Here is a 25,567-nt window from a genome sequence, read left to right as displayed (position 1 = left end):
TTTCGGCCTTACTAACTATGTTACTATGTTACTATGTATATGGCACAGCTATGGGGAAATATGAACGGTGCAGAGCACTATATGGCACAGCTATGGGGAAATATGAACGGTGCAGAGCACTATATGGGGCACAGCTATGCGGAAATATGAACGGTGCAGAGCACTGTATGGGGCACAGCTATGGGGAAATATGAACGGTGCAGAGCACTATATGGCACAGCTATGGGGAAATATGAACGGTGCAGAGCACTAAATGGCACAGCTATGGGGAAATATGAACGGTGCAGAGCACTATATGGCACAGCTATGGGGCAATAATGAACGGCTCAGAGCACTATATGGCACAGCTATGGGGAAATATGAACGGTGCAGAGCAGTATATGGCAGCTATGGGGCAAGAATGAACGGTGCAGAGCACTATATGGCACAGCTATGGGGCAATAATCAATGGTGCAGAGCACTATATGGCACAGCTATGGGGCAATAATGAACAGTGCAGAGCACTATATGGGGCACAGCTATGGGAAATAATGAACATGCAGAGCACTATATGGCACAGCTATGGGGAAATAATGATCTATTTTTATTTTTGAAATTCACCGGTAAATGCTGCATTTCCACCCTAGGCTTATACTCGAGTCAATAAGTTTTCCCAGTTTTTTGTGGCAAAATTAGGGGGGTCGGCTTATACTCGGGTCGGCTTATACTCGAGTATATACGGTATATATATTATTCCCATAAAAACATTTCTTTATCTAAATAAAAAAAAAAACAATAAAAGTACACATATTTAGTATCGCTGCGTCCTTAACGAAACGACCCAACCTATAAAACTAGCCCACTAGTTAACCCCTTCAGTAAACACCGTAAGAAAAAAACAAAAAACGAGGTAAAAAACAACGCTTTATTATCATACTGCTGAACAAAAAGTGGAATAACATGCAATCAAAAAGACATATAAATAACCATGGAACTGCTCAAAGCATCATCTTGTCCCGCAAAAAACGAGCCGCCATACAGCATCATCTGCAAAAAAATAAAAAAGTTATAGTCCTCAGAATAAAGCGATGCAAAAATAATTATTTTTTCTATAAAATAGTTTTTATCGTATAAAAGCGCCAAACATAAAAAAATGATATAAATGAGGTATCGCTGTAATCATACTGACCTGAAGAAGAAAAATTGCTCTATCAATTTTACCAAACGCGGAACGGTATAAACTCCTCCCCCAAAAGAAATTCATGAATAGCTGGTTTTTGGTCATTCTGCATCACAAAAATCGGAATAAAAAGCGATCAAAAATGTCACATGCCCGAAAATGTTACCAATAAAAACGTCAACTCGTCCCGCAAAAAACAAGACCTCACATGACTCTGTGGACTAAAATATGGAAAAATTGTAGCTCTCAAAATGTGGTAACGCAAAGAATATTTTTTGCACTAAAAAGCGTCTTTTAGTGTGTGATGGCTGTCAATCATAAAAATCCGCTAAAAAACTCACAATAAAAGTAAATCAAACCCCCCTTCATCACCCCCTTAGTTAAGAAAAAATTACAAAAATTTAAAAAATGTATTTATTTCCATTTTCCCATTAGGGTTAGGGTTAGGGCTAGGGTTAGGGTTAGGGCTAGGGTAGGGTTAGGGTTAGGGCTAGGGTTAGGGCTAGGGTTAGGGTTAGGGCTAGGTCTAGGGTTAGGGTTAGCGTTGGGGCTAGGGTTAGGGTTGGGGCTAGGGTTAAGGCTAAAGTTAGGGTTGGGGCTAAAGTTAGGGTTAGGGTTGGGGCTAAAGTTAGGGTTAGGGTTTGGATTACATTTACGGTTGGGAATAGGGTTGGGATTAGGGTTAGGGGTGTGTCTGGGTTAGAGGTGTGGTTAGGGGTACCATTGGGACTAGGAATAGGGGTGTGTTTGGATTAGGGTTTCAGCTATATTTGGGGGATTTCCACTGTTTAGGCACATCAGGGGCTCTCCAAACGCGACATGGCGTCCGATCTCAATTCCAGCCAATTCTGCATTGAAAAAGTAAAACAGTGCTCAACATATGGGGTATCAACGTACTCAGGACAAATTGGACATCAACTTTTGGGGTCCAATTTCTCCTGTTACCCTTGGGAAAATACAAAACTGGGGGCTAAAAAATAATGTTTGTGGGAAAAAAAGGATTTTTTATTTTCACGGCTCTTCGTTATAAACTGTAGTGAAACACTTGGGGGTTCAAAGTTCTCACAACATATCTAGATAAGTTCCTTGTGGGGTCTAGTTTCCAATATGGGGTCACTTGTGGGGGGTTTGTACTGTTTAGGTACATTAGGGGCTCTGCAAACGCAATGTGACGCCTGCAGACCATTCCATCTAAGTCTGCATTCCAAATGATGCTCCTTCCCTTCCGAGCTCTGCCATGCGCTCAAACGGTGGTGCCCCCCCACATATTGGGTATCAACGTACTCAGGACAAATTGGACAACAAAATTTAAGGTCCAATTTCTCCTGTTACCCTTGAAAAAATACAAAACTGGGGGCTAAAAAATAATTTTTGTGGAAAAAAAAATATTTTTCATTTGCGCAGCTCTGCGTTATAAACTGTAGTGAAACACTTGGGGGTTCAAAGCTCTCACATCACATCTAGATGAGTTCCTTAGGGGGTCTACTTTCCAAAATGGTGTCACTTGTGGGGGGTTTCTACTGTTTAGGTACATTAGGAACTCTGCAAACGCAATGTGACGCCTGCAGACCATTCCATCTAAGTCTGCATTCCAAATGGCGCTCCTTCCCTTCCGAGCCCTCCCATGCACCCAAACAATGGTTCCCCCCACATATGGGGTATCAGCGCACTCAGGACAAATTGGACAACAACTTTTGGGGTCCAATTTCTCCTGTTACCCTCGGGAAAATACAAAACTAGGGGCTAAAAAATAATTTTTGTGGGAAAAAATTTTATTTTTATTTTTACGGCTCTGCATTATAAACTGTAGTGAAGCCCTTGGTGGGTCAAAGTGCTTACCACACATCTAGATAAGTTCCTTAGGGGGTCTACTTTCCACAATGGTGTCACTTGTGGGGGGTTTCAATGTTTAGGCACATCAGTGGCTCTCCAAACGCAACCTGGCCTCCCATCTCAATGCCTGTCAATTTTGCATTGAAAAGTCAAACGGCGCTCCTTCACTTCCGAGCTCTCCCATGCACCCAAACAGTGGTTTACACCCACATATGGGGTATCAGCGTACTCAGGACAAATTGTCCAACAACTTTTGGGGTCCAATTTCTTCTCTTACCCTTGGGAAAATAAAAAAATTGGGGGCGAAAAGATAATTTGTGTGAAAAAAACGATTTTTTATTTTTACGGTTCTGCATTATAAACTTCTGTGAAGCACTTGGTGGGTCAAAGTGCTCACCACACCTCTAGATAAGTTCCTTAGGGGGTCTAATTTCCAAAATGGTGTCACTTGTGGGGGGTTTCAATGTTTAGGCACATCAGTGGCTCTCCAAAAACAACATGGTGTCCCATGTCAATTCCTGTCAATTTTGCATTGAAAAGTCAAACGGCACTCCTTCCCTACTGGGCTCTCCCATGCGCCCAAGCAGTGGTTTACGCCCACATATGGGGTATCAGCGTACTCAGAACAAATTGTCCAACAACTTTTGGGGTCCAATTTCTTCTCTTACCCTTGGGAAAATAAAAAAATTGGGGGCGAAAAAATAATTTGTGTGAAAAAAACGATTTTTTATTTTTACGGTTCTGCATTATAAACTTCTGTGAAGCACTTGGTGGGTCAAAGTGCTCACCACACCTCTAGATAAGTTCCTTAGGGGGTCTAATTTCCAAAATGGTGTCACTTGTGGGGGGTTTCAATGTTTAGGCACATCAGTGGCTCTCCAAACGCAACATGGCGTCCCATCTCATTTCCAGTCAATTTTGCATTGAAAAGTCAAATGGCGCTCCTTCGCTTCCGAGCTCTGTCATGCACCCAAACAGTGGTTTACCCCCACATGTGGGGTATCGCCGTACTCAGGACAAATTGTACAACAATGTTTGGGGTCCATTTTCTCCTGTTACCCTTGGTAAAATAAAACAAATTGGAGCTGAATTACATTTTTTGTGAAAAAAAGTTAAATGTTCATTTTTATTTAAACATTCCAAAAATTCCTGTGAAACACCTAAAGGGTTAATAAACTTCTTGAATGTGGGTTTGAGAATCTTGAGGGGTGCAGTTTTTAGAATGGTGTCACACTTGGGTATTTTCTATCATATAGACCCGTCAAAATGACTTCAAATGAGATGTGGTCCCTAAAAAAAATGGTGTTGCAAAAATGAGAAATTGCTGGTCAATTTTTAACCCTTATAACTCCCTAACAAAAAAAATGTTGGTTCCAAAATTGTGCTGACGTAAAGTAGACATGTGGGAAATATTACTTATTAAGTATTTTGTGTGACATATCTCTGTGATTTAATTGCATAAAAATTCAAAGTTGGAAAATTGCAAAATTTTCAAAATTTTCGCCAAATGTCCGTTTTTTTCACAAATAAACGCAGGTATTATCAAAGAAATGTTACCACTATCATGAAGTATAATATGTCTCGAGAAAACCATGTCATAATCACCGGGATCCGTTGAAGCGTTCCAGAGTTATAACCTCATAAAGGGACAGTGGTCAGAATTGTAAAAATTGGCCCGGTCCATAACGTGCAAACCACCTTTGGGGGTAAAGGGGTTAAACCCCTACTTTTCCCTAGTCTATTAGCTTGCTTTCAGTTATATTGATATCACAAATACTTCTTTGGAGCACAAATGACGGCAGTAAAAGGGTCAGCTTAGCACTTGTGTCTCTCTAATTCTGGGGATAAGAGGTTATTTTGATAAGCACAACTTGCAGAGGAGGAGACTGGCCCTGACCTATTAACTGCCATCACATGTACTTCAAATGAGTATATTCTGATATCACCACAGTTGAAGGCAGGATGATAAACTTGGATAAGGCAGATGTGGGAAGTCATTTACATGCAATTATTTTACAGGAATGAAGACAGATTCTCAAATAAAGTGATTTTTAAAGTTGCATAGCTTTCCCAGCTGAACAAAATTATTTGAAAAAAGCAAAGTTTAGACATTCTTTTTACTCTTTAAACTGTATATTCAAATTTCAAAGCAATAATTTGTGAACTGAGCAAGTTGTTGCTTATCCTCATCACTATTGACAGGCATTTAATTAATATAAATTCAAACAAATTTACCGTATATACGCGAGTATAAACCGAGATTTTCAGCCCATTCTTTTTAGGCTGAAAGTGCCCCTCTTGGCTTAAGGTACCTTCACACATAACAATATCGTTAACCATATCGTTGCTTTTGTGATGTAGCAACGATATCGTTAAGGAAATCGTTATGTGTGACAGCGACCAACGAACAGGCCCCTGCTGGGAGATCGTTGGTCGCTGAGGAAAGTCCAGAACTTTATTTCGTCGCTGGATCTCCCGCTGACATCGCTGGATCGGCGTGTGTGATGCCGATTCAGCGATGTCTTCACTGGTAACCAGGGTAAACATCGGGTTACTAAGCGCAGGGCCACGCTTAGTAACCCGATGTTTACCATGGTTACCAGCGTAAACGTTAAAAAAACAAACACTACATACTTACCTTCAGCTGTCTGTCCCCGGCGCTCTGCTTCTCTGCACTCCTCCTGCATCCTGTGTCAGCGCCGGCCAGCAGGAAAGCACAACAGTGATGTCACCGCTCTGCTTTCTGGACAGACAGACAGCTGAAGGTAAGTATGTAGTGTTTGTTTTTTTATCGTTTACGCTGGTAACCATGGTAAACATCGGGTTACTTAGCGCGGCCCTGCGCTTAGTAACCCGATGTTTACCCTGGTTACCGGGGACCTCGGGATCGTTGGTCGCTGGAGAGCTGTCTGTGTGACAGCTCTCCAGCGACCAAACAGCGACGCTGCAGTGATCGACATCGTTGTCGGTATTGCTGCAGCGTCGCTTAGTGTGAAGGCACCTTTATACTCAAGTCATTGCCCCAGGGGGTCAGTGGGGAAGGGGGAGCAGCAGCTGTCCATCATACTCATCGGCTCCCGACGCATCTCTGCACGTCCCTGCTTCTCCGGCACCAGCAGTTCTTCCTGTGTTCAGCGGTCACGTGGTACCGCTCATTAAAGTAATGAATATGGACGTGACACCACTCCCATAGGGGTGGAGCTGCATATTCATTACTTTAATGAGCGGTACGATGAGACCCCTGAACATAGGAAGAAGCTGCAGGCACCCGGAGACCATCTGTCAGGGAGAAGCTGTCAGGGACCGTGTCGGGAGCAGGTGAGCATAACGGGGGAGGGTGAGCTTTCCGATATTCACCTGTCCCCTTTCCACTGCTGTGCTCCACTCTGTCTTCTGCATCCTCTAGCTGTAACGTTCAGGTCAGAGGGCACGATGACGTGTTTAGTGTGCGCCCTCTGCCTGAACAGTCACTGCAGAGGATGCGGAAGACAGAGAGGCACGCAGCGGTGGAACGGGGACAGGTGAATATCGCAATTGCCAGTGTCCCGACCTGCTCAGGACAAGAGGTGAATATGTAATTTTTTTTAATCACAGCAGCAGCATATGGGGAATAATATTATATGGAGCATATTATGGGGCCATAATCAACCTTTATGCAGCATTATGTGGCACAAATGTTTCTATGGAGCATCTTATTGGGCCATATTCAACCTTTATTCAGAATTATATTTGGCACATTTTCTATGAAGCATCTTATGGGGCCATAATCAACCTTTGTGCAGCATTATATGGGGCAAATGTTTCTATGGAGCGTCTTATGGGGCCATATTCAACCTTTATTCAGAATTATATTTGGCACATTTTCTATGAAGCATCTTATGGGGCCATAATCAACCTTTGTGCAGCATTATATGGGGCATATTTTTGTATGAAGCATCTTATGGGGTCCATCATTAACTTTATGGAGCATTATATGGGGCATATTTTATTATGGAGCATCTTATGGGGCCCATCATGATCTTTATGGAGCATTATATGGGTCGTATTTTGTATGGAGCATCTTATGGGGCCCATCAAAAAAATTTTGGAGCATTATATGGGGCAGCGGCCCATCATGATCTTTATGGAGCATTATATGGGTCGCATTTTGAATGGAGCATCTTATGGGGCCTATCATAAACTTTATGGAGCATTATATGGGTAGTATTTTGTATGGAGCATCTTATGGGGCCCATTATGAAATTTATGGATCATTATATGGTGCGCCTGATTCAATATGGATATTCAAAACCACTTAACCTACTGATGTCTCAATTAATTTTACTTTTATTGGCATCTATTTAGTTTTTAAATTTACCAATAGCTGCTGCATTTCCCACCCTAAGCTTATACTCGAGTCATTAAGTTATCCCAAAATTAAGGGTCTCGGCTTATACTCGGGTTGGCTTATACTCGAGTATATACGGTACATGCATTGTGTATCCATTGAACAATAGCACCTATAAATATGATGCACAACTGGAAAATAATTTAAACATATTTATCTATTGAATCTCAGAAACTCAAATACATGAAGGGAAATAAATAAAGGAGAAGACAAAAATCAAGTGGAAAAATTGTGTAGGGAGGTACGGGGTAAATATACACCAAACAATTACAATAACACCAATGATGAAAAATTATCCATGCATAATTGATGATAGTAAAAAATTGTAATCAATGAATATTATAATATAATTCCAAATTCATTCATCAAATAGGAACAATAAAATAATGTATGGTGCAGAGTAATAAAAAATAAATAAATGGCAGACAGTCAGCTTCTAAAGCATAAAATACTCCCAATGATAAAATAACAATAAATAAATAAGGCTGACATGTACTGAAATTAAATAGTCAGTTCCTTGTCGTAGCGCCCAACAATGTCAATGAGACTCAGAGCAAAGCTGTAGATTCAGTGAAAGGTGCCAATGCCTAATAGAAAGTGCATATGCAGGAACATAAGCAGCAGAATACTGACCAGTAGTGAGACCCTGCCGCAGCCTGCACCTGTCTGATGCATGTTTCGCCTGAGCTCTGACATCAGGCGAAATGCTCACTGTGTGTATTTTGCTGTCATTATCTTTTTATATGGCTGAATAAAAGCTATATTTTAATCTGAAAGCTTCTGTCATAAATCTCGCTGGACTGCTTTGATAGTTTTTGTCTTGGCTGCCCAGCATTGTCCGTGCTGGATCTGGATGATGGGATCTCAACACTACGAGTGAGCTGACAACCTTTTTTTTGCTTTACTTATAGGTGATTAATGGTTATTACTAGTGTTTAGTTAGTAAATGCAAAGGAAAAAATATAAAACAAGCTAAATTCAATACAACACCTGGACTTAATTTTCATCTGTTAGAATCAACCATGAACCCATGATGCAGTTGGGAAGGCTAAACCAGTTGGGTGGAATGATACACTTTCAGGGTACTAGGCATATTTTAAGTTATAATCTTTAAAAAATAATGAACACCATATTATAACTTGCATGGTAGCTTTTGTACCCTTTAAAATACATAGGATTAGTGCAAATAAAGTATGCAAGGCTCAGTTAGCATACAGGATCACATGAAAGAGGGATTTGCTATTAATTACTTGTTACTTAGTTATTGCTTGTTGCTTCTGTAACTTGGAGGTTTGATATCTGGAAATTAAAAACATTCTATTATATGATAATTGTGGTGTTTTGAAAAGGAGGACAAAACATATTTGTAAGTACATGGATTAGTTATCATCATAATGTAGTAAAATATCACATTGTTACACTAAATTGTTTTAGTTGAGGTCAACAAAATTGGCAGAATATTCAAAGCTCTGAGAACCAGAGAATAGTGAAGCTGTTAGACACCACTCCAAGTAATAGTGGGTAGATTGGAAAAGGATGTGCCATTCCAATATTTAAATCTCTATTATCATTTTATTTCTTCATGCAATAGTTTTCATTTGAATAAGCATTTTATTATGCTGTGTTAGTCTACAATATATCCAGAAAATCCACATAACTAAAACTGAAGTGAGGACCAATTTATTTAGAAATGCAGGTAATCGTCAATAACCATTCCTTAGAATGCTCATTTCCAGATTATCTGCTGAATGCACAAAACACCTATTAGTCAAGTGAGATGATTTTATACTAGCTTTAAAATCATAATAATAAATTAATAATTATTTTATTTCATGTATAGCCAACATATTCCTCAGCAGTTAAGCAGGGACATATACAAAAAAGTGGCATTACACAGTATCACTTACTGTAGTTTAACAGTTACAGGAGGCGTGACGGTCCTGCTCGCAACCTTACAATCTGTAAGGAAACAGGTGGGACTCAAAAGGTAAAAAGTGCTTGTCATGTATGGTCGAATCATCATTATACTAAATAGGGCACTTCAAATAAAGCTGCATGATCCGGTCATCAGCCAGTATCTGTCTAAGTACAGTCACCAAGTGCTATTTGGTGCATGGAGAATATGGAGAATTTTGAGTAGAAGGGACACGATTCTGAGGAAAATTTAGAAAGAGTAGACAGGAAACATATTAGTGAAGTGAGGTGATAGGTTTGGCTAAAGAGATATGTTTTTAAAGCATGCTTAAAAATATTGGAGATAGGTATTAGATTATGGATGATGTTATTCTTAGATTAGTTGCAGAAAGAAGAGCATGGGTGGGATTGTAGACTATAGATTGTGGGTGAAAGAGATAAGTGTGTTTTGTACTCTGTAGTTAATGATCAACCAGTGAAATGATTGGTAAAAGGTGGAAGTGTCAGTGAAGCGGCTGGACAGCAATACGACTCTGGCTGCCGCATTCAGGATAGATTGAAGAATAGAAAGTTTGGTAAGAGCGAAATCGATCTTAACCCCCTCCCGACCTATGACGCCACGTAGGCATCATGAAAGTGGGTGCCAATCTGACCTGTGACACTTATGTGGCATCATGAAGGGATTGTGACCCTGCAGATCGGGTGAAAGGGTTAACTCCAATTTCACCCAATCTGCAGGGACAGGGGGAGTGGTACTTCAGCCCAGGGGGGTGGTTTCGCCCCCCCTCCCGTGGCTACGATCGCTCTGATTGGCTGTTAAAAGTGAAACAGCCAATCAGAGCAATTTGTAATATTTCACCTATGAAAAGTGGTGAAATATTACAATCCAGCCATGGCCGATGCTGCAATATCATTGGCCATGGCTGGAAACCCTGATCTGCCCCTCGCCACTGCCATCAATCTCCTCCCTAGTCCTCCGTTCTGTCCCGTACTGTGGTCCGCTCCCCTCCATCCTCCTGTCCACTCCCCCGTCCTCCTGTCCACTCCCCCATGCGCTGATCCACCCCCCATGCTCCAATCCACCCCCCGTGCTCCGATCCAACCCCCTCATACTTACCGAGCCTCCTGGTGTCTGTCCGTCTTCTCCATAGGCGCCGCCATCTTTCAAAATGGCGGGCACATGCGCACTGCACCAGCCGAATCTGCCGCCGGCAGATTCATTCCAGGTACATTTTGATCACTGTGATAAAACCTACCACAGTGATCAAAATAAAAAAAATAGTAAATGAACCCCCTCTTTATCGCCACCATTGGTAGGGACAGTAATAAAATAAAGAAAATATTTTTTTTTTTTTCCACTAGGGTTAGGGCTAGGGTTAGGGTTAGGGCTAGGGTTAGGGTTAGGGCTAGGGTTAGAATTAGGGTTAGAACTAGGGTTAGGGTTAGAATCAGGCTCTGTGCACACAGTGCGGATTTGGCTGTGGATCCGCAGCAGATTGGACGCTGCCGATTTGTAGCAGTTTTCCATCAGGCTTACAGTACCTTGTAAACGTTTGGAAAACCAAATCTGCTGTGCCCATTGTGCAGAAAATACAGCGTGGAAACGCTGTGTTGTATTTTCTGCAGCATGTCAATTCTTTGTGCGGATTCCTCAGCGGTTTACACCTGTTCCTCAATAGGAATCCGCAGGTGATATCCGCAGGTAAAACGCAGTGCCTTTTACCTGCGGATTTTTCAAAAATGGTGCAGAAAAATCTTACACGAATCCGCAATGTGGGCTTAGGGTTAGAGTTGGAATTAGAGTTAGTTTGGAATTAGGGCTAGGGTTAAAAATAGGTTTAAGATTAAGCTTGTGGTTATGGTTATTGTTAGGGTTAGGGGTTTGTTGGGGTTAGGGTTGTGGTTAGGGTTGGGATTAGGGTTAGGATTAGGGTTAGGGGTGTGTTGGGGTTAGGGTTGGAGTTAGAATTGAGGGGTTTCCACTGTTTAGGCACATCAGGGGTCTCCAAACGCAACAAAAAGTCAAATGGTGCTCCCTCCCTTCCGAGCCCCAACGTGTGCCCAAACAGTGGTTTACACCCACATATGGGGTACCAGCATTTTCAGGTCAAACTGTGCAACAATTATTGGAGTCCAATTTCTCCTGTTACCCTTGCGAAAATAAAAAATTGCTTGCTAAAACATAATTTTTGAGAAATGAAAAATTATTTTTTATTTTCACAGCTCTGCTGTTATGATCCGGTGAACTTGGAGCCGCATGAATAACTTTCACTGGAGTAGGTGGTAACTGTACTGACCGCAAATCCTGATCTGACACCGCAACTTGAAGTAGCCGTGGGGTGTGCCTAACAAACCCTAGACACCTCGTCACAGCCGGAGAACTAAATACCCCTATAGATGGAAATAGGAATACTATCTTGCCTCAGAGCAGAACCCCAAAGGATAGGCAGCCCCCCACGAATATTGACTGTGAGTAGGAGAGGAAAGACACACGTAGGCAGAAAACAGGATTTAGCAAAAGAGGCCACTCTAGCTAAAATAGGAAAGGATAGGACAGAGTTCTGTGCGGTCAGTATTAAAACCCTTCCAAAAATATCCACAGCAGATTATACAAAAAATTCCTCCATCTAACTAAAGACGTGGCATGTATATCTGCAAATCCAGAGAATCCTACACACAGAGCAGAAATACAATCAAAAATCCAGCACACAGCATGTGTGCCATAGAAAAAAAAAAGACACTTATCTTTGCTGAATTGGCAGCTAAGCAGGAGAAACCAGACAGAGGTCTAACACCTCCCAAGAACCATTGATAACTGGCAAGGACTAATGAATCCTGCAAACCTAAATACCCCAGTCAGACTTGCAATCAGCAGAAACACCTGACCCTGACTGCAGCCCTGGGACAACTGCATTACGACCTACAACCACCGGAGGGAGCTCAAAAGCAGAATTCACAACACTCTGCGTTATAAACTTCTGTGAAGTAGTTGGAGGTTCAAAGTGCTCACCACATATCTAGATAAGTTCCTTGGGGGGTCTAGTTTCCAATATGGGCTCAATTGTGGGGGGGTTTCTACTGTTTGGGCACATCGGGGCTCTGGAAAGGCAACGTGACGCTCGCAGACCATTCCATCAAAGTCTGCATTTCAAAAGTCACCACTTCCCTTCCGAACCCCAACGTGTGCCCAAACAGTGGTTTACCCCCATATATGGGGTATCAATGTACTCATGACAAACTGGGCAACAATTTTGGTGTCCAATTTCTCCTGTTACCCTTGTGAAAATAAAAAATTGCTTGCTAAACCATCATTTTTGAGGAAAGAAAAATGATTTTTTTATTTTCACGGCTCTGCATTGTAAACTTCTGTGAAGCACTTGGGGGTTTAAAGTGGTCACCGCACATCTAGATTAGTTCCATGGGAGGTCTAGTTTCCAAAATGGGGTCACATGTGGGGGAGTTCCAATATTTAGGCACACAGTGGCTCTCCAAATGCGACATTGTGTCCGCTAACGATTAGAGCTAATTTTTCATTCAAAAAGTCAAGGTGCGCTCCTTCCCTTCTGAGCCTTGCCGTGTGCCCAAACAGTGGTTTACCCCCACATGTGAGGTATCAGTGTACTCACGAGAAATTGCCCAATACATTTTAGGATCCACTTCATTCTGTTGCCCATGTGAAAATGAAAAAATTGAGGCTAAAAGATATTTTTTGTTACAAAAAAGTACTTTTTCAATTTACGAATCAATTTGTGAAGCACCTGGGGTTCAAAGTGCTCACCATGCATCTAGATAAGCTCCTTGGGGGGTCTAGTTTCCAAAATAGGGTCATTTGTGGGGGAGCTCAAATGATTACGCACACAGGGGCTCTCCAAACGCGACATGGTGTCTGCTAACGATTGGAGCTAATTTTTCATTCAAAATTCAAATGTCGCTCCTTCTCTTCCAAGCCCTATCGTGCACCCAAACAGTGGTTTCCCCCCACATATGTGGTATCGGCGTACTCATGACAAATTGTACAATAACTTTTGTGGTCCACTTGCTCTTTTTACCCTTGGGAAAATAAAAAAATTGTTGCTATAAGATCATTTTTGTGACTAAAAAGTTAAATGTTTATTTTTTCCTTCCATGTTGCTTCTGCTGCTGTGAATCACCTGAAGGGTTAATAAAGGGGTGCAGTTTTTAGAATGATGTCACTTTTGGAGATTTTCAGCCATATAGATCCCTCAAACTGACTTTAAATGTGAGGTGGTCCCTAAAAAAATGGTTTTGTAAATTTCGTTGTAAAAATGAGAAATCACTGGTCAATTTTTAACCCTTATAACTTCCTAGCAAAAGAAAAATTTGTTTCCAAAATTGTCCTGATGTAAAGTAGACATGTGGGTAATGTTATTTATTAACTATTTTGTGTCACATCACTCGCTCGTTTAACAGAATAAAAATTTAAAATTTGAAAATTGCAAAATTTTCAAAATTTTAGCCAAATTTCAATTTTTTCACAAATAAACACAGAAATTATTGACCTAAATTTACCACTATCAGGAAGCCCAAAATGTCACGAAAAAACAGTCCCAGAACCGCCAGGATCCGTTAAAGCATTACTGAGTTATTACCTCATAAAGGGACACTGGTCAGAATTGCAAAAAATGGCCAAGTACCGTATATACTCGAGTATAAGCCGACCCGAGTATAAGCCGACCCCCCTAATTTTGCCACAAAAAACTGGGAAAACTTATTGACTCGAGTATAAGCCTAGGGTGGAAATGCAGCATTTACCGGTGAATTTCAAAAATAAAAATAGTTCATTATTTCCCCATAGCTGTGCCATATAGTGCTCTGCACCATTCATTATTTCCCCATAGCTGTGCCATATAGTGCTCTGCACCGTTCATTATTGCCCCATAGCTGTGCCATATAGTGCTCTGCACCATTCATATTGCCCCATATCTGTGCCATAGAGTGCTCTGCACCGTTCATATTGCCCCATATCTGTGCCATAGAGTGCTCTGCACCGTTCAATTGCCCCATAGCTGTGCCCCATATAGTGCTCTGCACCGCTCATATTGCCCCATATCTGTGCCCCATATAGTGCTCTGCACCGTTAATATTGCCCCATATCTGTGCCCCATATAGTGCTCGGCACTGTTCATACTGCCCCATAGCTGTGCCATATAGTGCTCTGCACCGTTCATATTGCCCCATATCTGTGCCATATAGTGCTCTGCGCCGTTCATATTGCCCCATATCTGTGCCCCATATAGTGCTCTGCACCGTTCATATTGCCCCATATCTGTGCCCCATATAGTGCTCTGCACCGTTCATATTGCCCCATATCTGTGCCCCATATAGTGCTCTGCACCGTTCATATTGCTCCATATCTGTGCCATATAGTGCTCTGCACCGTTCATATTTCCCCATATCTGTGCCCCATATAGTGCTCTGCACTGTTCATAATTCCCCATAGCTCTGCCATATAGTGCTCTGCACCGTTCATATTGCTCCATATCTGTGCCATATAGTGCTCTGCACCGTTCATATTTCCCCATATCTGTGCCCCATATAGTGCTCTGCACCGTTCATATTTCCCCATATCTGTGCCCCATATATGCTCTGCACCGTTCATTTTTGTCCCATAGCTGCCATATAGTGCTCTGCACCGTTCATTTTTGTCCCATAGCTGTGCCCCATATAGTGCTCTGCACCATTCATATTTCCCCATAGATGCTCCACATAAATCTGTGCTGCTGCTGCAATAAAAAAAAAAAAAAAGCCATACTCACCTCTCTTGCTTGCAACTCCTGGCGTCCGGTCCCGGCGTCTCTCTCTGCTCTGACTGATCAGGCAGAGGGCGCCGCGCACACGATATGAGTCATCGCGCCCTCTGACCTGCACAGTCAGTGCAGAGACGCCGGGAAGATGGAGCGGCACCCGGCAGCTGGAACGTGGACAGGTGAATATGACATACTTACCTAGTCCCAGCGATCCTGGCGCTCCCCGCCTGTCCCATGGTCTTCTGTGCTGCAGCCTCTTCCTCTATCAGCGGTCACCGGCACCGCTGATTAGAGAAATGAATAGGCGGCTCCACCCCTATGGGAGGTGGAGCCGCCTATTCATTTCTCTAATGAGCGGTCCCACGTGACCGCTGAAGAGGGGAAGAAGCTACAGCACAGAAGACCGTGGGACGGCAGGGGGAGCGCCAGGATCGATGGGACTAGGTAAGTATACCTCAGTGCTCTCTCCCCCTCACCCGCCGACCCCACCGCTACCGTGACTCGAGTATAAGCCGAGAGGGGCACTTTCAGCCCAAAAATTTGGGCTGAAAATCTCGGCTTATACTCGAGTATATACGGTAATTAAGGTCATAATAGGCTGGGTTAAAGGGGTTAAAGGTAACCTGTGTTAGCAGTCGAGTTCCCGCTTCTGCACAGGGGGAATCTTGGGCCGTTTCTGCTGCGGTCTCCCATTCTTTTCCTGTCGCAGTGGAACCTGCTCAACGGAGATGTCAGTCCTTGGGTCTGGCTCAGTCTCACTCTGTGCTTAGGCTTGCTGTTGCTTTTCCAGCTTTTGCCATTGGAGCAAGTGCTGGGCAGCGGCGAGCGGACGCTTTTGGGACTAAGTCCTGCTTTTTCCCTTCTGAGCATGCCCAGGGTGAGATCTGCCGTTGGAGATCGAGGGTCACATGCTCAGATGCTGCAGCAGTTCCCATTGGTCCTCCTGAAAGGTCCTGAAGGTGCTAAACTTCTGTGGCAGCTTCCCATTGGTCCTTTTTTGGAAGGTCCTATACGTACTGCAGCTATATAAGCTTCGCATGACCGCACGGCCATACGCTTGTGTACAATTGTATACGTGTGTATGTTGATGAGTGCAAGTCGTCCTTTAAATAACCCACCCTATTGAATGACTGCTCGCGTAAGGTGTATAGCTGCTATCTAGCGCCCGACTATCCTCACAACGTGCTACACACGAATCAGCGTCCATTGCTGTGACCTCCAGTGCGGTGTCACGTGCCAGTAGTGCGCTTCCTAACCCACGTCCGGTTGCTTGGTGGTGTCTGCCAGCACGGCACAGTTCGCACTTCGGTGCTCTAAAACTATTTCAATTTAGTTACCTAATACACCCAGTTGCGGTGTTGTGCGCAATTAGTCTGAACGGACTTCAACCCCGAGTCTTGGGACTGAGTTCGGTGACTCTTAGCTTGCGCTCTTTAGTGCGGTATTGCGGTCCTGTGGCTTAACAGGGTTCGCTTCCACCACCATATAGCGCTGCCATTTACTAGCAGCAGGTTTTCACCTGCACGGTGGATCCCGGACTGCGAACGCACCTAATATTATTTCATCTTATACTTGGTGCATTCCGCCAGTCCTAACAACCTGTCACCAGGCTTTTCCCATATAACCTACAGCCAGCACCTTACTGCCCCATGTGAAAGCATTCTAAAATGCTTTAGAAATTACTTCAATGTTCCCTGTAAGGCCAAAAAAGATTTATTATACTCACCTATAGGGCAGTCTGGTCTAAGGGTAGAGCAAAATACTGCGCATGGGAAAGGCCAAAGAGTGCGGTGCATGCGCATTACAGTACATTGCTCTGACCTCTGCCTGTGTAGGAGAGTGGTGGAGGATACTGTGTAGATGGCATAGGATGCATCATCTACACAAAGCAGAGAAAGATAACTATAAGCATAAGAAGAGAGGAGGCGCCGGATGAAGACTGGACCGGACAGCCCCATTGAGGAGTATAATGATAGGTCCTTTTTTTTGCGTTACAGGGAGAATTGGAGTCATATATAAAGCATTTTAGAATGCTGTCACATGGGGCTAAAAGGTGGTGGCTGTAGGTTATATGGGAAAAACCTGGTGACAGGTTACCTTTAAAATCAGTCTACATGAGTGTGCCAGACTCTATAGATAATTGTGGACCCCAAAAATGAGCCTCCACAATTTTTTTGATTCCACAAACAAAATTTAATACAAAATAAGTTCAACTACACAGAATTTCAACAATTTTGTACTAGTTTAAGGGTGTCTAAAGTAAAAAAAACTAAACCTCACTAAGGGTGGTTTCACACTTGCGTTTTTGTCTGCAGCGTTTTTTACCAAAAAAACTCATGCGTTTTTTTTCCCTATATTTAACATTGAAAACGCATGCGTTTTTTGGTGTACGCGTTTGCACGCGTTTGTGAACGCATGCGTTTTTTTACTGCATGCGTTCATTTTCTAAAATGCAACTTGCAGTATTTTGAGGGGCGTTTTTTTTCCCCAAAAAAACGCATGCGTTTACATGCGTTTTTTTTTTTTACAAAAAATGCATTGGAGTCAATGGGGACGCATGCGTTTTTTTGGACATGCGTTTGCATGCGTTTTTTTGACGCATGCGTTTTTTTTGGCACCATTGAATTAACTGTAGATAAGGATGTCTAGACACTGATAAGCCTCCCCCATAGCAGCAGGGTTATAAAAGGAAGGTTGGGGGAAGTTTCTGGTCACTTCTCATCAGACTCCAAAGAAGACAGCACCCTGCCCGGACGCATTGTTGGACAAGACACAGAGCAATGTGAGTATATCCTAGCCAATGCATTCATTTTCAATTTTTTGGATCTACATGTCCTAATTTCTTCAATTTTTTTCTTTCAACACGCATCAGAATGTCTTCTCCGGTTTCTTCGTCTGATGAGGAGTTCCAGCCACGGCAATCAGAAGTGGATCACGTGAGCGAGGTAATTTTTTTGTCCGTCAGCTTGGTAAGTATTGACTGTCACATCGACACATGAGGCAATTTTTTTTTTTAATGTTATAGAGCACTTCAACTGAGGGACAGAGAGGTACTGAGCAGCGGAGTCAAGGTCCAGGTGGAAGACGGCAGCGGGTATGTATACCAGGCAGACTGTCCTTATTGTAATATTCTTTCCTTTTCTGTACCCTTGTTTTTCTTTACATTTTTCTTGTATCATCCTTTTCTGAAAGTTGTCTTTCATATTCCTGCCCTTTCTCATCTTCGTGTCTTATTTTTTCCAAATGTGGTTGAGCAAACTTAAATGATTTTCTTTTAATTTTAGGTTTCACAACGGGACGACGACCGGATTGATAATGACCTGCTGATCAGTCTGGTCCAGGAGCGAGTCCCGTTGTGGGACAGCCGGGATCAACAGCACGCCGTCAATAGTGTTCTCCGTCGTTTGTGAAGTGAGGTGGCCCAAGCGTTGTGGGATGGCTGGGAGAATTCCCCGCCACGGGTCCGTAATGCATTTGGTAAGTATTGCACGGTAGTGTGAAGCAACAGACCTTGGCCATGCTCTCTTGACTGTGTGTGATGAAAGAAACTTTTCGTAGTTTCTGTCATCACACACAGTCACGAGAGCACGGCCAAAAGTCCTTATTCTGACCATTATATTTTATTGTTATTTCACAGTGGACAAAGTAAGGACACGTTGGCGTTCCATGAAGGACCGCTTCAACAAGGACCTGCGTGCAGAGAAGAGTGCAGCTAGTGGTTCCGGAGCAAGGCACCGGCTCTACAAATACCACCGTGTGTTGGCCTTCCTGAGACCGGTCCTTCTCATGAGAACGTAAGTATTTCTCACATGCCTCCGGTTGTATTGCATAGACATAATCTGTCATTTTTAATTCCACAGGATGTACCGTCTTGTTATAGTTTGGTATTAATTTTCTGTTTTCTTTTTTCACAGCACACACTGCACGACTGTCGCCACAGGTTCTGGAGCGGTCCTTCAGCCGGCAGCCACGGACCCGTCCCAGCCATCCAGCAGCGCAGCACCAGGTGGGTCTTCCACACTCAGGGCCATCAGGGGGCTGGCCCATCAGGTCTTCCCCTTTCGCAGTCCTCTTTCGCTGCACCCATTTTTGCGGGCTCATCCCGGCAGTGACAGAGGGCTTCGGATAGGTCCCTCATGCCCGAGTTTTTGCACTTGAGCTCGGTTTTACACGAAGCTATCAAGGCTTTAGGTGACAGAATGGATGTGTCCCATAAGCTGTTAGAGTGCCGCATCCAGGATGTCGCCAAAAGCGTTGATCAAGTGAAAGCCGACCTCCAGAAGCCAGCTCATCATTTTTTTAATCAAATCGAACAGGGCATGTCGGAACACCTTAGCCCTGATCTCCAGCTGAGTGTGATGCAGGCCTGCAATGTTGCTTTTGTGCAGGCTATGTAGCAGAGTCAGAGTCGTAATGTGGCGGCATATCCAACTGTGCCATCACTGTCACAAGTAAACACTATTCCTACCTCTGCTGCATACCACTGCACGGCCACCTCTATTCCTTCTACAGGTGTACTCCACTACAGCGCCAACACGATGACGAGTGCTGTTGGACATCCCACCGCCACCACCGTGACGACCGCTGCTCCGGCTTGGACCTCCTCCGCTCACACCACGATGACGCAGGACCCTGGCGTGGCTTATCGGCCCGGCACCCTCCCGATGCAGCAGGACCCATCCATGCAATATCGGACCGGCCCACCCCCGATGCAGCAGGACCGAGGCCTGGCATATCGGACCGGACCCACCCCGATGCAGCAGGACCGAGGCATTGCTTTCCGGGCAGGACACCCCCCGATGCAGCAGGACCCATCCATGGCATATCGCACCGGGCCCCCCATGATGCAGCACGACCAAGCCATACCTTTCCGGACAGGACCCACCCCGATGCAGCCCACCCCGATGCAGCAGGACCCATCCATGGCTTTATGTTCCCCCCCCAACGATGCACCAGGAACCTGGGAGGGTGTTATGTTCCCCCCCCCAACGAGGCACCAGGATCCTGGGAGGGTTTTTGTTTCCCCCCCCCAACGAGGCACCAGGACCCAGGCGGAACTTTATCTTTTCCCCCATTGGACTCTGACATTGCCGAGCGCTCCACAATGGAGACTGACTATTTAATTGTGGAGCCGGGTCCTGACGTGTCTCCCGCCTACACTTTACAACCTAGCCCCAGAAGACTTCCCCCAACCCGGAAAACCCAACGTAAAACTGGCAAAACTCATAAAAAACAAAAAACTTTGATTATTCCTCCCCCATCACCTACCGATGTGTCTCAACCTTCCAGTGTGTCTCAAGCCCCTCATGTTTTAAGCCCCATCCCCGAACTTCCAGACCCTTCAAGTTTTCTTGCCCATTCTCCTGCCACCTCTGCCTCCTCCACGGTGAGCCAGGCTTCAGTTCTGAATACCCCCCAGTTACGTCACTCAACCCCAAGCCGGCGTGGTTCAACCCGGCGCGGTACCAAAAAATAAATTGTTGTTTTTCCTCAATAAAAAAAAAAGATTATTTGCAACAATTATGTTTGGTTTATTGTGTCTTTCACCGCTCTCAATACACACCAATAAAGTTCGTCACACACTTATTCTTTTGGCCTACACATATCTCCAGTAGTATAAAATACTATCTATATGTGTTTCTTTAGTATACAGATATGAGTTGGCCAAAAAAATAGCAGTTATTTCCATACTCTTATTTTTAATTTTTAACTAGTGTAGTGTCACTGTCCAAAGAGAAAATGGTGGCAATCAAGTTCAGAACTCAACTGAACCGGTCAGATGTCAAAATAGACACCTGACCTGTTTAGTTGATTACTGACTTGTATATTCACCATATTCTATATAGCGCATTATGTGACAATTTTTGTCAAACTGATGGGACAATGGTTGGCACACGCTAACTATCTATCCTCACCTGGGCAGGTGTAAGAAATTTTGAATTCATGATCATGTATATGTTCATCATGAATTCATTATTTCTTACACTTGACTTGACGGGTATAGAGAGCGTGCCAGTCTTGACGCAATGACGTCAAGAAGATTACCAATAAATAAATTTAAATCTGGTTACATTATTATAAGTATGCGTGTTTATATCATTCTTTGTAAACCAAAATAGGGAGTGCAACAGAGGTCAACTATGATTAAAAAAATCTAATTATTACCTCATCAACTATCACCCACTCCTGGTTTTGGATTACAAATTATGATATACATATCTACTGCCCATCTTTGTTCAAACTTTTTTTAGAGAGGAAAAAGACAGGAGACCTGGTGAACACAAAAAAGTTTATTAATTAGAAAAATTTGTATCAGTATTTAATAATTGGTAAACATTAACATACAACAGGACATTTAAACAACATTGTCCTGCCATGAAACCCGTCCAATATCGGACACAAAATAGGCCGCAAATTGGTCCCGCATAAGACCAACGGCTGCAGTTGACCGCATCGGGTGATGCTGAAAATCTGGCAATGGGTGTGAAACTGGTTCATCAAGTTCAATGTGGGGTCGCTCCTTAGCCATTATATAATTGTGTAGAACCACACAGGCTTTGACCACCTCGTCCACAGTTTCCACTTTTAGATTGATGGCTGTTGCAAGAATGCGCCATTTAGCAACCAGAATGCCAAAGCTGCACTCTACGGTTCTTCTGGCCCTGGTCAGTCTGTAGTTGTATATTCTGCGTGTGTGGTCCAAGTCCCTACTAGAATAGGGCTTCAGGAGATTTTCACACATCTGGAAGGCCTCATCCCCAACCATAACAAATGGCAGCGGTGGGCCTTGAGTGTTGGGGAGAGGCTGTGGAGGGGGAAAATTAAAATTGTTGCCATATACCCGACGGCCCATATCCGAGCTCTTGAATGTCTGGGAATCATTGCCACGGCCAAAAGCTCCAATGTCCACGGCGATGAAGCGACACTCCGCATCCGCTATTGCCATGAGCACTACCGAAAAATATTTTTTATAATTAAAAAACTCAGATCCGGTTCTGGCAGGTTTAACAATGCGGATGTGCTTCCCGTCCACCGCCCCTAAACAGTTTGGAAAATCACACACGTTCAAAAATGTTTTTGATATTTCCCGCCACATGTCCACGGTGGGTACGGGTATAAACTCCTCACGGAGTACATTCCATAACGCACGACAGGTGTCCACAACAATTCCGGACAGGGTTGAGATTCCAAGGCGGTATTGGAAGTGCAGGGAAGATAAACTCTCTCCTGTGGCCAGAAATCTAGAAGAAAAGGAAACAAAAAAAAAATTAAAATCTGCTCTTAATGGTGTTTTTAAATAAGAAAAAGGTAAAAAATAAACAACCCAAAATACATGTCATAACCAAAAATTTGGACTGTCATTGGTTTAGTTTTGGAACGTACCGTAATGTCACTAACAGACGTTCCTCGGGTGGAATTGCTCTACGGAGCCGTGTGTCCTGTCGCCGTATGGAACCTTCTACACGAGACAGTAAATCCCGGAAAGAATCCTGAGACATTCTGGTGTAATCCTGGAATTTCTCCGGGTTGGCATTCAGCTCCGCATAGAGCGTGTGATATGCTCCACGGGTCTCACGCACTTCAATGATGGGGTGCCTCCAAAAACGCCGACGCTGTCTCCTTCTCCATCTTTGGCGGTTTCGGTCTTGCTCCCAAGCAAAAACACAGGCAAGGAAAATCTTGAAGCTGAACTCAAGTTTGAAATAAAAGTTCGCCATTGAAAGATCCATCATGACACCGGAAACAGTAGCAAGCTCTGAAAATTTCTGTTCCCCTAGGGTCTATATATTGATTGCCAATCATGTACGCCCTCTCTATTCCCATTGGTTGTGTCTGGTAACCTTTTTTTTTATTTTTTATTTTTTTTTTTTAAATCCCCAAAAAAACGCAAACGCATGCAAAAACGCATGTAAACGCGTGTAAACGCTGCGTTTTTTTGACGCACGCGTTAAACGCGTGCGTCAGAAAAAACGCAGCGTTTACACGCGTTTACATGTGTTTTTGTACCATGCGTTTTTTTTAAAAACGCATGCGTTCAAAAACGCAAGTGTGAAACCAGCCTAATATAATTATTGTAGTGTAATGTCACTTTAAATGTAGAACGCAGGATAATTCTAACCTGTAATTGCATAATATGATAACAATAACTAAATATGCTATAAATATGACATTTCTGCATCTGTAAGCTTGTAGGTAATTGTTTGCAAATTCAATACCATACAAGATAATGAGTTATCTCAGCACACACCCCATAATGTATAAAACGGTCAATAGTTCAGTAAGAAAAGGAAATATAACTTGATTGGACGGTAATTAAAAGAATAATTTCTTATCCTACTTGATATGTCCAGTCATATTAACACATTTCCAGATTTCATACTCAGTGGACTAGTCAAGATTAAAGGATTTGCTAATATGGTTGAATTGAGTATACTTCCAAACTGACTAAGCAGATTTGAGAGCAAATGAGTTCATTTAGCATTGACAGTGAAAGATTGATTTTGCACGGAATGAGTTACCTAAGGTATTCATCATTTTCCTTGGCTACTGTGAACAAGATGGAGATATGCTTCTTTCCTTTTCTGATTGTAATAGGACTTCTTACTGAGTACCTTTATTTTACAGCCATGATTGCAGAATAGCGCTCTTTTAATTTAGACGTTTTACCCTCATGGATAGACCTTCTAGAACAACCTCTTTAAAATCACTTTGGCTATCTTAAAAGCTTCTGTATTGTATAATGATTCATTACATGACTTGCTCAAATCAACCACATTGCCTTAAATTATAATGCAGAAAAATTTCTAATTACTAAAATGAAACTTCAGCGATACATAACTGGCTCTGATTTACTGCAGAAATTTACCAGAATGGACAGAAAAGGTTAGACTTCAATGTAATCTGGGATAATTATGAAAATATTTCTGCATTCTAAAGTAACAGGAAAAGGTATCATGCGCTTCTTATGATTTTAAAGTATGATCTTACCAAGGTACAATTCTCCACATTATTTCCTATAATAGATGCTGTGTTTTTTCTAGAAGCAGTACACTTGCCCTGTGGCTAACAGAGCAAGAGTGCTCCTGATTATAATAGTTCTGCATTTCGTAAGTACATTTATTCTAGCACTGGTGCACTTTCTGATTGCTTAGTGTCACACAATGTCAAATGGACAATGAGAAATAAAACATTATAAAAATATATCAGTCAAAACATGGATATATTTAACTAAGTCCCTAGAAATATATTCATTTCAGCTCCCAGGATACCAATAACTCTGGAGTATGACTGATCATGAAGTCACTGCAATTGGCAGTTGGTAAGTAATTAATTGTTCAGAGGTAAGCAGAATTTTTCTGCAAAAACACAAGTAATGAGACAGAACGTAAGAGAAGTCACAGCATCTGGTCATATTAATTCTGTAGGTCTTTTTTTTGGTGGTGTAGGTGCTATAAGCGTCTTAATGATATCATACGGTAGCTGCCCTATCTCAGAGCTCTGTTGTGGATTGCTTTCTCTCCTAGGTGTTGCAAATTCTTCTGTGAGAATGCCAATAAACCATTTTTGGTCTCTGAAATGTAGCATGACGCAATAGTGTGTGCAAACTTAGTCTGCGAGGTCATTGAAGCAACATTTAGTTGGACTTGCACTCTTAAATGCTGGCAGGGAGCAGACACTTTGAATTTTGATGCACTCCTGCTAGTATTCTGGATTGACATGAAAGGTTCTTCAACTCCTGGAGTTGAACAAGAGGATGACTCAAAGCTTGCCCCCATTATAGTTGAGCTCAGACTTAGGACGGATAAGTGGAATGCCAGTATACAGGTGTATAAACTGATTCTGCGTTTCCTTTGTCTATCTTTTGCTCTAGATAGATCGAGTTTTTTTCCAAAAGTAAAAATAGAGACTGAGGTTTATGCTAAACTAGATTACTTTATGCTTTTGAAACAAGGAATTGTGTTGTGCTTGCATAGAAAAGACTGTTTCAGAAAAGTCCTCATGTCTTTTCCAGGATATTAAAACAGGAAAATTGCTAGCACAGTCAGAGATGGAGGTTTCAAAGGTAGATACCAATCCATAGAATGTGATATAGAAGACCGGGCACACTCTCTTGAATGCAGTGAAGAATTTTAATGTGCCATACACGCAATAGTCACATCACAAATGTTTTGGTATGTCAAGACCTTTATCAGTGTGCTACAAAATGAAAATACATAATATAACAGTGAGGACAAACAAAAATAAATGAAATTATATACAAAAAAAGAAAATATTGTATGCACATTCCTGAAAGTTGCATAAATAAATGAGGGTCTTAAGTAGTGTTGAACCACCTCCCTAGTGTTCGGGTTCGGGACGTGTTCGACGAATTGTTCGTCGAACGTTCGACGAATACCATCGCACCCCATTGAAACCAATGGCAAGCAAACACAAACACATGCAAACACATGGAAAACACATAGAAAACACCTTAAAAGGTGTCCAAAAGCTGACAAACTGCTCAGA

General features: G+C 42.8%; 1 protein-coding gene across 1 annotated transcript; it reads right to left on the bottom strand.

Annotated features, from left to right (window-relative positions):
• Positions 1–21,244: 21,244 nt before the first annotated feature.
• On the bottom strand, positions 21,245–22,699 carry LOC138680864 (uncharacterized). Its single transcript, XM_069768085.1, has 2 exons — positions 22,445–22,699; positions 21,245–22,302 (listed from the first exon to the last, which is right to left on the bottom strand). The coding sequence occupies exons 1-2, from the start codon at positions 22,558–22,560 to the stop codon at positions 21,417–21,419; spliced, it is 1,002 nt and encodes a 333-aa protein (XP_069624186.1). The 5' UTR covers positions 22,561–22,699; the 3' UTR covers positions 21,245–21,416.
• Between the last annotated feature and the right edge of the window lie 2,868 nt (positions 22,700–25,567).

This window comes from Ranitomeya imitator, chromosome 5, assembly GCF_032444005.1.
Source record: "Ranitomeya imitator isolate aRanImi1 chromosome 5, aRanImi1.pri, whole genome shotgun sequence".
Taxonomy (NCBI): domain Eukaryota; kingdom Metazoa; phylum Chordata; class Amphibia; order Anura; family Dendrobatidae; genus Ranitomeya; species Ranitomeya imitator.
The sequence above is the reverse complement of the archived record's forward strand: the minus strand, read 5'-3'. Positions and strand labels throughout refer to the sequence as shown.

Coding starts and splice junctions, on each gene's coding strand:
- LOC138680864 (XM_069768085.1), bottom strand. CDS start 22,560: ATGTCTCAGGATTCTTTCCGGGATTTACTGTCTCGTGTAGAAGGTTCC. Junction 22,303..22,444: donor CGTCTGTTAGTGACATTACG/GTACGTTCCAAA, acceptor CTTTTCTTCTAG/ATTTCTGGCCACAGGAGAGA.